Genomic DNA, 16357 nt, shown 5'->3' on the forward strand with positions numbered 1-16357 from the left:
ATGTTAGAGCATGTGAATGTGTGTGCATGCATGTCTGTACACACCCACATGTATTAAAAAAATGGAGATGTGAATCTTGTTTAAATAACACAGTTATTGAGCTTCTCTATGCCCACACATCATCATTGCATTTCAGATGCAGACTCAGTAGTAAATTCAGCCAAAGACAAGATTAACACAACTTCCAGAAGTAGCCCGAGTTTTTCTTCAGTTGTCTATACACCCCTCAAATGAATCCAAGCTTTATTCACTCCAAAAGGAACAACTCATACACAAAAAGTTTGCAGTAAGAGAACACGACACACTCAAGGCAAGAAATCTTTTTCTTTTAGTAGTTTTTGAATACAAAGGGACCACCTATCATTTAGGTGCTTTGACTCAAAAAGGGTTGACTAATGCTCAAATAACTCATGAGGTTACTGTCCCCTGTTATCTACCATCTCCCCATTGCAGAGGTGGCTGAGCTCATGAAGTAGCTCCTGATTACCACTTTGCTTCAACACACCAGATTATCAGCCACCATTCAGGACTGCTTAACAAGCCAGCAGTGGCAGGATTTCACATTACGGCTAAACCAACTTAGTAGCTCCTCTCTAGCCCCCTCACAAATTGCATGATCAGACATACACCAAAGCAGATGCAATTGTGATCAGCTGAAGACAATACAAGCAGGCAGTTATGTGGCCTCAGACATGACAGAACCTCACCTATCACACACCAGGTTCAACGTGGAGTAGTCACCATATCAGCTGTGCTAATGCAAGCCATCCCAGATCACAGTCAAAGCCTGTGGCTTTCATACTGTCAATGAATTAAGTAGAAATCTAGACTTTTATACTAGTTCTTCTTCAGATATGCAGTCAAATGTCAACTAATAAGTAAACTGGTAGAGTGGCTGGACTCACTAAAGCAATTTCTGAAATATACCCCCGCATGTCAATGCGCAACAAGAAAAGAGCTTTCAATGGAAGCTCACTAGGAAATGAAATGGGGGGGAAAAAAAAAAAAATCAAAACAGGTAGAACCAGGAAAATAGCCTTCTTCAAATACCCAAAAAGCCTTCTGCATTTTTCTTTGCTAGAATCTTATCCAGGATTAATTTTGTGTTGAAACAGCCAAGAATGCTTTCGTAGAATTAATTTCTAACCAGCACTGGACATTCTGGACAATGAGTCCAATTAAGTCTATGAATCCCAGAAGCACTCTTTCTCCAGTCCTTAGCTTATCAAAACCAGAATTGTTTGTAACACTGAAATGAAAGATAGGTGAGAGAACAGTAACACACGAAACATGCAAGACAGGGAAACAGAAAGGGGCAGATGTATTAACTCCACACAGTTAACCGTGGTAGAGATAAATGTCAGTGTACTTGCTGTTTGCTCTGAGCATTCTACTGAGCATTCAAAGCCACTGGTTTTGTTACTCACCAGATCATCCAAGAGTGCCTGCTTATTCTTCCTTTTTATCATCTGTTGTAGTTGTTCTTCTTTCTGTATGAGCAGTCGCCTTTGTTCATTTTCCTGTCGCTCTACCTCTAAAGCTTCCTCCAGCTCTTCCTGCTCCCGTGTCTGAAATGGAAATTAGAAATCAGCTCTGTCCTTGGGTGGACAGAACCTGCCCACAGCTCTACTGCCTACCAAAGGACCTACAACAGACCAAGCAATGGGAATGCAGCCAAATTCTACCTTTTAAGGTAGAATTTTAGGTAGAATTTTTAGGTGGTTATGATGATTCTACCTCCCCTTATTGTCCAGTGCAAAGTTAGATTTTTTCCTTGCTGCTTTTTGCAGTAGAAGTAACCATTTGGATCTTGGCTCTTTAAATGTTAGAGAAAGAGTAAAGGTGTAAGGAAGACCTATTGTCAAAAATGAAAGCACCCCTCTCTGCTCCCACATTTCCTACTTCTCAAGTGATGTAACTGGGTGACCAAAAATATAATCCCACAATACTGTTTCGGATCACCCCCTTGATCAGCGGCATCCTGTGTGCAAAGTACACTGTGTACTTCTTAACAGTGGTGTAGAAGAAAAATAAGAAATTACAAATCTGTGAATATTAATGGAGAAGCTTATAAGCTAAAACATATTTAAGCATGAACTGTAAAAAACATCACATTCCCAGAAAATGAGGAATTTTTCCTATAACTTGGATTGAAGTCATATGCCACAAGAGAAGAAAAAAAAGAAATAACTAGTATATAGCGACTAGTTTTTGTTTCAGGATTTACTTCTGTAGAAGTCTTTTTTAACCTGTAAACTATTAAGTCATCTGTTATTGAAAATCATAGTGGAAGAAAAAAGAGGAGGGCTCAAAGACAGGGGGGGAAGGATTACAGCTAAACAATTTTATACAGAAGAGGGAATCAAAAGAACGTTAGTTGGTGGTAAGAAGGTATAGGACAATAACATACAGAAAACATTTTCCAAATCTTCCCCACCAAAAATACTAAAGCAAAGGGAGATTCAGTAAAAACGCAGAGATAATTAAAATTTTATAAAACTTAAATGGATGATTAATCCATGGAAGCAGTTTCAGCAAAACACTGCAGCCAAGAGCTTAGTAAAATCTGTTCTTGTAACAAAAAGACCTAAAATTGTATCATAAAGCATAGCAATCTGATATATGCCAGAATATGCTGAAAAACATCCCTTTACCAGGCAGATGAAGCCACTGGGTCTCAGTGAGGCCCAGTTACTCCTGGATGCAAGAGCTGACAGATCTCATCACCTGCCACCAAGCCAACAGAAGCTGCTTTCATTTTGTAACCATCAGTGACACTGGCAAAGAGCTGGTCACCAACTAGTGACCACCTGAAACTGGATTCTCTTCGCATTCAATGAAAGGAAGGAAACAAACAAAAAAGTCCCCAAGTTGCTAATTGAGGTTATTTCTGAGAATTAAGGGATCTAGTTAGTTCAGTCAACAGAACTGAAGAGCTCAGGGTCTTTAAGACATTCCAAGCCTATTCCAAGTTTATGTGCAAAAACTGCCTGGAATTTGCACTGAAACAGAAGAAAAGTTGTAGGGAAGTGCTGACAGACCTAGCCTGAAGAACCAGCCCAGAAAAATTAGTCAGAAATAGGTAAACTGATATACAAACCTAAACCAGATCAGACTACAGGAAAAAGGAAGAATTATCACAAGTCAGATCAATTTTTTTCTGAAAGGAAGACCAAACAAAACAGTAAAACAGAAACGAGCTCAATAGGCAGTGAGGGTTGTGTCAAGCTTAAAGATGATCTAGACACAGTCCCAACATCTAAAGAAATAAAGATGATCACGGTGAAGCCTGGAGTAAACTCAAGATGACGCCCATCTACAAGAAGGGCCAGAAGGAGGATCCGGGGAACTACAAGCCTGTCAGCCTGACCTCGGTGCTGGGGAAGATTATGGAGCGGTTCATCTTGAGGGCGCTCACAAGGCATGAGCGGGACAACCAGGGGATCAGGCCCAGCCAGCACGGGTTCATGAGAGGCAGGTCCTGCTTGACCAACCTGATCTCCTTCTATGACCAGGTGACCCGCCTAGTGGATGAGGGAAAGGCTGTGGATGTGGTCTACCTGGACTTCAGTAAGGCCTTTGACACCGTCTCCCACAGCATTCTCCTAGAGAAGCTGGCGGCTCACGGCTTAGACAGGTGTACTCTGCGCTGGGTCAAAAACTGGCTGGACAGCCGGGCCCAGAGAGTTGTGGTGAATGGAGTCAAATCCAGTTGGCGGCCGGTCACGAGCGGTGTTCCCCAGGGCTCAGTACTGGGGCCGGTCTTGTTTAATATCTTTATAGATGATCTGGATGAGGGGATTGAGTGCACCCTCAGGAAGTTTGCAGATGACACCAAGTTGGGCGGGAGTGTTGATCTGCTCAAGGGTAGGAAGGCTCTGCAGAGGGACCTGGACAGGCTGGATCGATGGGCCCAGGCCAACTGTATGAGGTTCAACAAGGCCAAGTGCTGGGTCCTGCACTTCGGCCACAACAACCCCATGCAGCGCTACAGGGAAGAGGGGAAGAGTGGCTGGAAAGCTGCCTGTCGGAAAAGGACCTGGGGGTGTTGGTCGACAGCTGGCTGCATATGAGCCGGCAGTGTGCCCAGGCGGCCAAGAAGGCCAATGGCATCCTGGCCTGTATCAGAAACACTGTGACCAGCAGGACGAGGGAAGTGATTGTCCCCCTGTACTCAGCACTGGTGAGGCCGCACCTCGAACACTGTGTTCAGCTTTGGGCCCCTCACTACAGGAAAGACATGAAGGTGCTGGAGTGTGTCCAGAGAAGGGCAACGAGGCTGGTGAGGGGTCTGGAGAACAAGTCTTCTGAGGAGCAGCTGAGGGAACTGGGGTTGTTTAGCCTGGAGAAGAGGAGGCTGAGGGGAGACCTTATCGCTCTCTACAACTACCTGAAAGGAGGTTGTAGCGAGGTGGGGGTCGGTCTCTTCTCCCAAGGAACAAGCGATAGGACGAGAGGAAATGGCCTCAAGTTGTGCCAGGGGAGGTTTAGATTGGATATTAGGAAAAATTTCCTCACCACAAGGGTTGTCAAGCATTGAAACGGGCTGCCCAGGGATGTGGTTGAGTCACCAACCCTGGAAGTATTTAAAAGACATGTAGATGAGGCGCTTAGGGACATGGTTTAGTGGGCATGGTGGTGTTGGGTTGACGGTTGGACTCAATGATCTTAGAGGTCTTTTCCAACCTTAATGATTCTACGATTCTATGATTCTACTGATTCTGCACCTCCTGTATGACAGTGCTACAGGAGAAGAACCATCTTAGGATCACGCATCTCAATATATTTCCAGTAGAGATGGGAAAATAGTGTTCTTTTATAAGAGCTGTTAAGATCTCAGCTACAATACTGCATTCAACTCTGGTCCCTTCTGCCTGCCAAACACAAATTCAAACTGGAACAGGTGAAGGGTAACAAAAACACCAAGAGGGACAGAGAATATCTATATTCCTCAGAAGTAAACTATTACAATCGTCAGAAAAATTTATGTCAGTCCAAGAATGAAGGCACAATGACTGGCCATAAGAAGTTTAGGTGAGAAATTAGGACACCTTTTACCATTTAAGGAGTAAAGACATTCCAAAACCTGCCAAAAAGAGCTAGAGAGAGAAAGCACCCTTTCAGCTTTTGGGAGAGGGGTAAATTTATGGGCAAGATCATGCAGTTTTTGTAATAGCAACTGCATCAAGTCTATTATTATGTTTCAATTGTTGAAAAAGAAATAAAAAAGAAATGTCTCCAGATCTCCAGTAAGTCTGGATTCACACAGGCTTGTCCAGCTTCCACCAGACAGCCTCTAGCACAGCAAGACCATGCAGTACAGAAAACAGAAGGCCCAGGGGGCTTGGGTGGGTACAAAGTATTGTGCTGCTTGATATGATCACACAGCTAGTGCACAGGCTGTCTGCGAATCACGTACATGAACGGAAGGTGGGCTGCAGGCAAAGCACACTATTCTCATGGTGACCCTAGAGGTTGCACCTACATTGTAAAATAAGACATGTAGCCAAAGATTTGGCAGGTCTCTTCAAGCTCTGAAGCATAGGTTATTGCACAGTGTCAGAGACAGGATAACAGATCAGAGATGGACCCCTAGGGAAATTTCCTTGCCTTTAAAAGGAAGAGGTTCAAACAAACATTTTTCAGATTCCAATCTCCTCCTGTGAAATCCTAGAGCTAAAGAAATCACTGGGAGTTTTGCCACAGACTTCAGGGGAGTGAAGATTTCACCCCTACTGATTTGAAAGCAAGTCCTTAGTGCAACTGGAATACAAACATAAAACCTTGTTATGTCACACTCTGGGCAGACATTTTCCTTCAAGAACTGATAACAATGTGTATTTTTATACTGAAAAAATATTTAACAGATTAAACTTTTCTTACAGAAAGAAATGCTTGCAAGTTTATTTTTAAAGAACAAAATTATATCTGAGCCATATTTTAAACTAATAAATCTTCAAAGAACCACGTGTTTTGCATACAGATCTTGTATACAATACTCCTGATGTTATTATCAGCTCTTGAACAAAAAAGTTTTAATGTTTGTTTCAACATCTTTCATTTTAAATTTTGTATAAACCAGACCTGTGCTTTCCCTCAATTTTACAACCCTCTCCTGGGAGCTTCATAATGTCTGTGTCTGGATTCCTTTTTTCCTTCGGATGAGAAAGGAATGATTGTCCTGGTATAGGGCTGAACTTGGTCTCTCCTGGATATTGTCCAACGACGCTGCCAGCACACATGCGGTGGTGATGTATTAGATGCAGACTTTACTGCCTGTCCCTCTTTTTAAGCCCTTCCCAAAATAAAGCATAACTACATTTCAACTATCAATTTAATCTCTTTAAGCAGCACTAAATATCAGTATTGCAGAATATGAGCATATTATGGTTTTTGAATACAAAGTGAAATCTGCATAGTGCCTTCAGCTTTGACTTGTTTTATGATATTACAGAAAGTACTCCACTTCAAAAATCCTTTCATTCTTTAACTAATGAATAAAAATTGTAGGGGAGAGAAGTTAACTAACCAGTTTTATCTTATTTTTCTGAATTACTTCTTTGTTATCCTTCTGGTACAGTTCCATTTTCCTTTTGGTGTTCTCCAAATCCACATTGTTGGTCAAGTTAAATACTGCATAAATATTAGAAAGACAGAAAGTATTAGGTTGGCACACATGACTATGACAAAGAAATACTACTCTTATGTTCTCTCCCCCTTCTAGCACCAGATATAAACATTGCAGTAACAGAACTTATTTAAATATTCCCTGTAAAGCAAGACACAGTCTGCTAAATCACTGCGAACTTCAACAGAAGCCAGCAGAGTTCCTTTAGGTTCATACATATGTAGGAGATGAAAATTTGAGTTTTGCATCCTATTTTGTGATACTGATAATGATACACATGAATAATCATAATATTATTCGTAACACATTGACCTTTTCAAGTAGCAGTTACAGCTAAGAACACAGTGATTCCTATAAAATTAAATTAGACTAAACATATATATTAAGATAAGGTTAGAAATTAAGTCATTCCATTTCGTTAGAGTATCTAATGCACAAAGACTACAGAGCCTGTTCGAATTCTCAGGTACACAAAAAATTTTCAGATCATTTGATAACTTAAAAGGCACCAATGTACAATTACCTTTATTATAAGGAATCTGCAGATGCATCCAGATTAATAGGTTAAGCGACATTCTTTTGATGTCTCTCGATAGTGACAGACTATATCTCACGTAATTATGAGCAAGCAGGGTCAGCCAGCAAGCTCCATAGTTTAGCACAACATTCCCAATTATCTACACATGGCATAGAAGATACCTCAAGAAATTGAACAGTTTCTATAATCAACAGCTTGAAAGATGTAGATGGTTTGGATGATTAGTAATTTGATACAATGCCTGAGCCTTTCACCTCTAGGTCACTGGTTCAATTGTGGGTCAAGTGAATTCCAACTGAAAGCCATTATCACTGGGAAGTCGCTTGGTGATCACCATCCAGAGTGGATGCTGGGCTCATGCCCATGGCCTTAAAGCTATTGAAGACTGCCAACGTACAGCACTGAAAGCCTCAAAGAGCTTTGTCACATGGCTACAGTAAATTTACAAGAGCAGCACAGCAATTTGCACTGCCATTGATAAATCCTTCGCAAGAAAACAGCAGCACAGTGATTGCGCTAAGTCAAACCCCGAGGAAGGGAAGGAGGTTCTAGTGGAAATGCCAGCACAGGACTTGGAAGATTTTGGTTCAGTTCTCTCCTCCTAGGTTCTCAAGCGACTAGGGCCAAATGAACCCTGGGCACATGCACCACTGCCAAGTCATTTGTGTAAGTAAGGCTGCTAGAGAGAAACAGAAGGAAGAAGCATGAAGTCTGTTGTTACTCATCAGCATAGCACACATCTCAGTTTGGTAAAGATTATATCCCTTCTTTCATCCTCTCCACAGGTAACATGGCAGAAATGAGCTTTAGGAGGATTCTAGGTAAACCAAACCATGAATAGCCTAGACTGGCAAACCAGTTGAGAGCAAAGGAAACAGCAAGAAATCAAAGCAGGGAGCAAATGAGAAAAAGAAAGCAGGGAAGGCCCAAAATGCTAGAATTGTGGGATACAGCTCAGTCCTACAAAGCCAGCTGTATAGCAGCTCACTCCTGCCAAAAAGGGGCAGTCCTGCTCTTACGTCCCTCTTCCCAGGCACAGGACACCCTTTCCCCTGCTCTGACTCCACGACTCCCTGGATGCTTTGCAGTGTCAACAGAAACCCTCCAGTAACATGAACTGGCTCAACAAAGGGGCCGGACAAGTGCCAGACATGGCACAAGGGAAGTAATAAAAGTGTACAGATGGAAATAGGAATACTCTCTTTCCAGGAGTACTGAACCACCACATCATCTTACTCTTATCAAAAGTATTCAGTCCTTCCTTGAACTGCAACAAAAAGGGCTAGGGCAAGATACAGCTGAAGAAATTCCTACCCTTAAGCAAACAAACAAAATGCTTATTTATTCCACACACACCCCTTTTCCAAATAATGAGCAGTATCAAGAGGACTGACATTTTAATTCAGCCTGGCTCCTAAATCAGCTGAACTATTCCACCCCCACTTCAGAAGGAAGATCTGAGGTGGAGGCTGGTTTTGTGGTTTAAGCATTTGATTGGGAATCAACACCCGAGTTCAATTTCCAACTTTGCTACTGTTCCTGCTGGGCATTATACTGGAGGTCTCCCACCGGTAAGAACCGGGAGTAGGGGAATAAAGCTTCCTTTCTCCTATACATAGTCTGCTGTATCTCCGTACTACAGCTACATGCAGCACCTATCTCCATAGTCTTGATCTCATCTCAGGTGGAACTTCTGGGCACTGCTATAACCCAAACAAGCCATTCAAAGTTCAGCTCCTTGGTTTTTGGAAGCAAGTTACCCATTTTAAATGTATTTATTTTTTTCCCTCCAAAAGGCATAACAACATTTTCCAATTTCCTATTGTGACAAACATGCATCTTCTGGTTGTAGCAACGTTTCCTTAGTAGAACACATTATTTTAGTCTAAATTTTTCATATTTTAATGGAGATTTGACCTCCAAAATTCCAGCCTACAGTTCCCAGCTGACAAGCAGCTTAATATTTGAGTATTACAGCAGAGAAGAATTGTCATGTGAAAATGCTGGCATACAATCAGACCAGGGCTCTGCAATGACAGCAGCTGCATAGGAATGTCAGCACTTCCTACAACTTAAATCCACACACCAGCTCTCTAAACTCTTCAATGACGACATAAGAAAGAAATAGCATGAGACATGCTGTGCTAGCAGGATGCCCAGATGCCACCTTCAGGTGCAAGAGGAGGAGCAAGATGAGATGCCAAATGCCTTTAGGCTCCTGAACATCTTGGGTATTTCTCTAAAAATAATCCAGCAACAAGCTGATGATCTAGGTTTTGCAACTATTGCTGCTTGAAACGTTCAAGGTTTGGGGTTTTTTCCCCTCCTTTCTCGGTTATCTTTAATAGGTTCAACTAGTCACAACCCAGGTTTGTAAAACAAAAACCGTAAGATTTAAAACTCATACTGGGGCAAGTAGGCAAATTTTAGACATATGCAGATGCCTGCCTTTATTTAGAACTACTTAAAAAAGTGGGTTTATTTTGCTACTTGATATCAAGTAACATTTCCATGTAAGAGAGATGTTTCTGCATCAATGTTTAAGAAATCTTCAATATCCACCTGCATAGCCACCTTAAACGCCCACTGCTCTGCTCGCAGCAAGGTGAAAGATGGTTTATTTCCCCTTCTGTTTTCCTGCTGTGGCTGGAACCAAACCACAGGTAAAACCCTCTCAACGGTCAGATCTGCTCATACCATGCTGATTCTGCTCTGTCAGTCTTGCTCTTCTCTGTCACTTGAGGATATGGTAGGACACCAGCAATCAGAAAGATTCATACTTCCAGCACCCTCAAAGGCCAGAGCAGATTTCTCCCACTGAATACTGATTCATAGTCATTGAAGAGGAACATTATCTTGGTCCTAAGCATCTGTCCCTCAACAGTCAGTTGTCCACATTTCAAGACTTAAAATACTGAAGAGCTACATTTTGTTGCAAGTGTTAAGACCTGGATGTCTCTATATCAACATCAGTGTCAACAGTTGTCCTTTAATAAATGAAAAGAGTATCTTCCCTCCTGCAATAAACACCCTAGCAGCGAAACAAACGATGCTTTTTGACATTGCATGGTTATCAGTGGCCAACCAGCCAGCCAAAACATCTTCCAACATATTTTTCACGAGCTTCAAATGTCTTTTCATCAATATTGAGAGAATACAAATTCAGCTGACAAGTCCATTTCATAAGGGGCACTAGGCCACAAAAAAATAATTAAGAGATTATTTCTTTCTCTTCTCCCTTGTCCCCTCCACAAGTTACATGGCATTTAAAAACCAACACGTATCAAATCAAAGAACAGTCACTACTAATACTCAACATCCTACCTTTTACATAGCTAGGACTACGCAGTATTTTTTTTTTTATTTGGTCTGCTTTGAGTTTTGCCAGAAAATTATTTTAAATATAATTCTAGCAAATGTTCCCTTTTTAAAAAATACAACAAAACAAATTATAAAACTAGAAGAACCAGAAAGAGTTAAAAAAAAAAAAAATCTAAATCATATGCTACACCTACCCTGAAAAAAATATCGGTATAGATCTGAATATGACTGGCAAAGCAGATGGCTAGTTTGAAAAGGTTTCAAAGAGAAGCCAGACTTATTTTTGTCCATGTTGAAATATAGCATAAGCCGATATAAGAGGCCTAAAACCCTTCAGGGAAAAGAAACAGAAGCTGTTTTGTATGCAACAATTATTTATCTACTTATCCATCTCACATTGGTTGGTTTATAAAATGACTTGCCTTGAGACATCTGTTGAGGTATAACAGGAAGACTATTGTGTTTTTCTGAAACATTTCATTCTATTTAGGTAAAACTCCCTACTTCTGAAATTCAGACTTTACAGGGAGACTTTCGCTGCTTTTCAAAACAACAACATTCATTATGCAATTCTACAACAAATGGAAAAATATTTTCCTAGTTATAAAAGAAAAAAGAAAATGAGACAAAAATCTTAATTATATGGCACAATAACTTGTCCAGAGTCACAGTAGTATGAATGAATGTCACTCCACTGCAGGACTTCAAGTCCATCAAAATCTCCCTGGTTTAGTCCGAGATACTGCAAATTTTTTGAGACTTCTCCTCCTAGTTCCTTAAGAGACAATAATGTTACCACGTAAAAATATTTGCTATTCAACTATTAGGAACACTCCCTCTCTGTCTGGCAAGACAGGAGACGATTACTCTGATGACAGTGTTTGATCTGCATTGCTGATATAAGCCCGCTGAAAATTTTTAAATTAGTAAGTATTAGTTTGTTATAAACAATATTCCTCCTACCCTGCTACAAACAACTCCTTGATCATCATCTTCATAAATCACCAGCTAGAGACCAGGAATGGCAGAAGAGCAACTGCTTTGGGCAGAGTGCTATGAACGGAGACACAACCACATCCTCAGTCTGGCCGGGGAGTCCAAAGCTACTGCGGCACCTTCTGTTGGTGCTTTCGATGCCTGGGCCAATCTCTGCCCCTGTACTTTTAAGAGGGGTAGGAGTGGGGTGAGGGGGAGAAAAGATGAAACAGAACTTAACAGGTCCCTTCCAACCAACATTTCTGTGATTGTAACAAAATAATTATCAGGAACAAAAGAAAACCCACAGCTAAGCCAGAAAAATCTAGTTAGGTATTAATAATTATTTCTGTTTATCCTCAGTTGTCTTTTATTGGGACAATAATTTTCCAGAAAAATACCTTAGCATAGTAATAAATGATTGAAATCACTCAGCCCCATCGGTCTAAGAAAGATCATTTTGGCTGGAACAGTGTGGTACTGAAATCTTTGTTCAGATGAGATAACTGAAATGGATCTTTGATAAAGCAGCCCAGTTTCCAGTTGGGTTATTCCCATTGTCAGGACCAGCAATGCCATCCTCATGCACACACACAGAGGAAAAAAAACCACAAAATAATAAACAACAGAACCCACAAGTGATCATAGATACCAAAATCCTTTCTATCCAAAGATCACTTGTGAGATAAACATTCTGAGCAAGACAAGTCACTAGGCAGCTGGTATTGCATAAAGTCTTAGAGGAGTAACGAGATACAGGAATCCAAAGGGCACAAATACAGTAGTCTCCTTCCAAGTTGAATGTACTGAATGTTTTTTAAAAGCAATAATTACTATTAACAATTGTGTTGCGGTAATGCCTAGAGGCCTCAATTCAGGTATCAGGAGAATGGTGCCAGGCAGTGTGTATACACATGCTAGGAGGCGGGCCCTGCTCTGGAGAGCTTACACACCGGGTTTTTAAAAACTAGCTACGGAGATACTCTGGGGAAGAAGAAAATCTTGGGGGAAGAAGAAAACCTTGTAGAAAGAGCGAGCAACATTTGCACGGTGTCCAGAGATTGTAAACTTATAACAACATCCTAAGCTTTAACCTTGCCCCTCTCATCATACAGGCATCGACCTGACTTATTCCGATAGATGTTGTCCACACATTTCCCAAACGCAGGTTTTAACCCTTTCACTTCATTTTTCTTCCTAGTGTTAATGACAACAAACTGTGTTTACAATGTTCTCAAATTGTCCAACTGATTTTTCTTCTGGGGAAAACTTGCTTTAAAATGTGGTTTCTATTTAGAGCCTTGTATAACACATTTTAGCCCAAAGCATTATTTAGTGGCTACAATCTAAACCGCTTCAAAAATGTGTTTTTTATAAAAGGAATCTTAAAAGGTGACTACCCTAATGTTTGTTTGACCTTCCCCTCTCACACTTTTGCTGTGCCGCCCAACTCTTTTCTTTAAATAGAAAAAGTCTGTAGGTATAACAATCCTGATATGAAGGGGGAAAATGTGTTTCAAGTGGGGTCATATATCACACCAATGGAATAAGACAGTGCAATTGCTGCAAATGTTGGAGCTGACCTACCTGAAACATTTGGAAAAACTATCAGAATTGTGCCAGGGTCACATGAAGTATACTTATACAGGATGTTTACGTTTTGCCTCTGCCAAGCAACTACTTCATTTAATCCCTCCCAACAACTTAGAAAACTAAACTTACCAGCAAAAAGAAAACAGGGTAAAGCTGCACTGTGACCTTCCCGCAGAAAAACTGAAAATTTGGAGCAGTGGGAGAAAGGGGGAATCTAGCTCTCTGGCTCCCTAGCTTCCTAACCTGGCAGCTTGAACAACCACCACGAGCTACTGCCAGCCTGCTGTACATTGGCCCCACAAGGCAAAAAACTTTGCTCTGCATGACTACACCCTTTCTTTCCCTTCTTGCAGCCTAGTTTTTCCACATGCACAAGCGAACAGGGAATTCACATGCACACAAAAAAATGAAATAACTACTCTCAGCAGCAAAATGTGAAGTAACCAGAGTTGAAGACACCTTTAACACATTGTTCAGCCATGCTGCACACAACACGCACAGCAAAAACACTGGAAGAATTCACACTACCGCTACATACCAGACAACTGTCAGGTGGAGAACTCTGCCCAGGAGTGCTGGCAGGGAAGGGCTTGGGGAGACAGGAACAATCTACTAAGTTTGAAAGCAAGATATGTGCAAGGAGCTTTGTCACCAGGGAAAGGAGAACTGGGCTTGAATTCTTACCCAAGGTGTTGCTCTTGAATCTAACCAGCCCTCCAGCTTCTGGATCTGCCTAAAGTTAGAAGATCATAAATAACCCCTTCAATGGTGAAAATTAAGAGCCTTCTGACTGCACCCCTTCTTTCCTCTCCTCACCCTGGCTGCTACACGAAGAAATTAGGAGGTAGTCGTACTTTCTATTCCTTTTAGTATTTTAGGTGTCCCTTTTGGGCAAATAACTCCAATTCCTAACAACTTTATCTATTAGGCGTCTACGTTATACATTTGCAGGACCAGCACAATTACAGACAAATTCACTCTTCTTCACAAGGTTATGAAGACCAGCCATGAACTCTGTTGCTTCTAAACCAAGTTACCAGTGCAGGCTCTGGAACCATTTGAAATTTAACAACCTAATCCCAAGAGCTGGAGAATCATAACATTCTGCAGAAATTGATGAGATTCAGGCAACTTCAGGCAAAACTTCAACTCCCTTGTTGCAGATGCCGAAAACCCCTGTAACAGCAGTGTAGGAAACCTGTATTTAATGCTACATAAATAAAAAGCAAGTTTTCCTTTCCACAAGCACACAGATTCTTCCAGGATCCTCTGGCTAAGATGCAACCATTCTTTCTACTCATTCCCTCCTTCCCCCGCACCATTCAAAAAAATATACAAACAGAACTACACCCACATCGTCTCCTCCAAATATCTGGACCCGTATGAGTGTGCCTGGTGTTTCCCAGCCACGCGATTTAGCTCTCCAGCCTCAGCCTTCTAATGCCAACAAAAACACGATATATTACTCACAGCAGTAAGCGTACTGGATACATTTCTACAAAACACCACAGTGCAAAGAGGAGCAAGGGCTCCTTTGAGAAACTGAAGGGAAGTAGCATCTCCATGTTTTCCTTCAAATCGCATTCACTGCCCCTCCTGCATGTTCTAACCCATCTCTTCTTCCTCCAGGACAAAAAAAAGAAAAGCCTCAGAAGCTCATAAAACCCAAGAAACAAACCACTTAAGAGTCACTCCTTTGAACACATCCTTGTTTTTCTAAGCAAAATCCATCACTCCACCATAAATCACAAGTCACCCTAACTAAGAAGAAAATAAACTCTGTTGATAACATAGTCCCTTCCCAAAGGGCAAAGTTCTGCTTCAACTAATCCAAAGAGAAAGAAATCAATGTCTGTTCCTAAACCACCACCTTCTGCAAAGCAACATAAAATGCTACCACAGTGGTATGTAAGGTCATCAGCTTCAAAGCAGCTTCAACTACTGTACTTGCAGAAGCAAAAATGATGAAAGACACCATATGGCTTCTGTCATGGTAGATAAAGCTAATGGAGGCATATAATGAAAATTTCAATTTCTCCTCTCTTTGTTTAATCTTTCCCAGTGCAGCACCAACAGTCCCCTGCAAGCCTTTCTTTTCCAGCTATAAAGTACTACTTCCTCTTTGAATCATGTTTTTCCTCTGACAGACAAAATGTTTTACTTAACGATGTCCTACAGTTCAGCAAATATGATTAAAAACGTACAGAAAAAAAGTAATTAGATAAACATCTGATACTATGATAAATCCTATTACAGAAACTCAACTTAGACATTCTCGTAGGCAGCTGAGTCAGAAGATAAAAGCCTATGGGCTCATGAGCACAGCACATCAAAAAAGCAAGCATTAAGACTTACCAATTTCTTCTATTTCTTCCAGGAAATCATTATATTCACTTAGACTGGGAAAGTCATCCTCTCTTTTATTGTATCTTTGAGAGAAGAAAAACAAGTATTTATATAACACACAAAGATACAATTTCAATTCAACAAGGCTCTTGCTGCAAGCGTATTAAGTATTGACCTCGTTTTATCAACTATGTGCTTTGCAGCTCCCACAACTGACCCAACGTACAGAATCTTTAAAAGGAGACAGAAGTGCTTGTTCCAAAGGAAAGGAGCCAGCCTGGCATAAATCAGTGCTATCTTTGCCTACTGTTTGCCAATTCCTTTTCCAGGGTAACAGGTAAACAGCAGCAGCTAGCTAGGATATACTAATTCCAAGACAGCTCTTCAGCATGAGAAACCTGTTAACACAGGCAGAGACAACAGTAACACCCACAAGAAAAGTTTTTCTAGAAGTTACCAGAAAAGGGAGTTTGGCTTTGTGCCAACAACAGAAAGCATATGTCAGCAGCAAACTGAAAATGCCACACAATTATCTTATTTCATATCAATAGACCATTCCAGAACTCACTTATCCAACCCTTGATAGCTGGAAAAAGTAAAAAGATGAAGAGACAACTGGCTAGAACATGGACAGCCTCTGAAAGTCAAGACATGCAGGCTTTCTTCCCAAGAAAATACAAAGCTGAGATTCTGCCTGCTCTGTGGACCAAGATACATGACACCCAGGAGTATAAAAATCTAATCCCGAGAACTCAGGCCAAATTCCAATTTGGGGACATTTTTTCTGCCTACCAAAAACTAATCTGGCAAATCCAAGTGGGCCAAGCATTTTACAATGTTTTCTGTTCTAACTACACTTCATTCCGTGTTTAGTCAATTAAGTTGACTTCATTCTAGTTTGACTTTTGTTAACTTCCGTAGGCTTTATAATCAAACATCAAAATTATTACTACTTT

The 16357-nt window shown here is 41.0% G+C and overlaps 1 protein-coding gene across 2 annotated transcripts in view; it reads right to left on the minus strand.

The window, feature by feature from the left end:
* The window catches only part of MNAT1 (MNAT1 component of CDK activating kinase), a 129104-nt gene that overhangs the window by 73229 nt on the left and 39518 nt on the right, over positions 1-16357 (minus strand). For both annotated transcript variants that reach the window (XM_076345646.1, XM_076345647.1), the window contains 3 exons: positions 15411-15484; positions 6530-6633; positions 1428-1568 (listed from right to left, as the gene is read on the minus strand). In XM_076345646.1, the coding sequence (XP_076201761.1) occupies positions 1428-1568; positions 6530-6633; positions 15411-15484 (319 nt within the window). The remainder of the gene's footprint in view (positions 1-1427; positions 1569-6529; positions 6634-15410; positions 15485-16357) is intronic.

This window comes from Aptenodytes patagonicus, chromosome 7 (genome assembly GCF_965638725.1).
Source record: "Aptenodytes patagonicus chromosome 7, bAptPat1.pri.cur, whole genome shotgun sequence".
Lineage (NCBI taxonomy): Eukaryota > Metazoa > Chordata > Aves > Sphenisciformes > Spheniscidae > Aptenodytes > Aptenodytes patagonicus.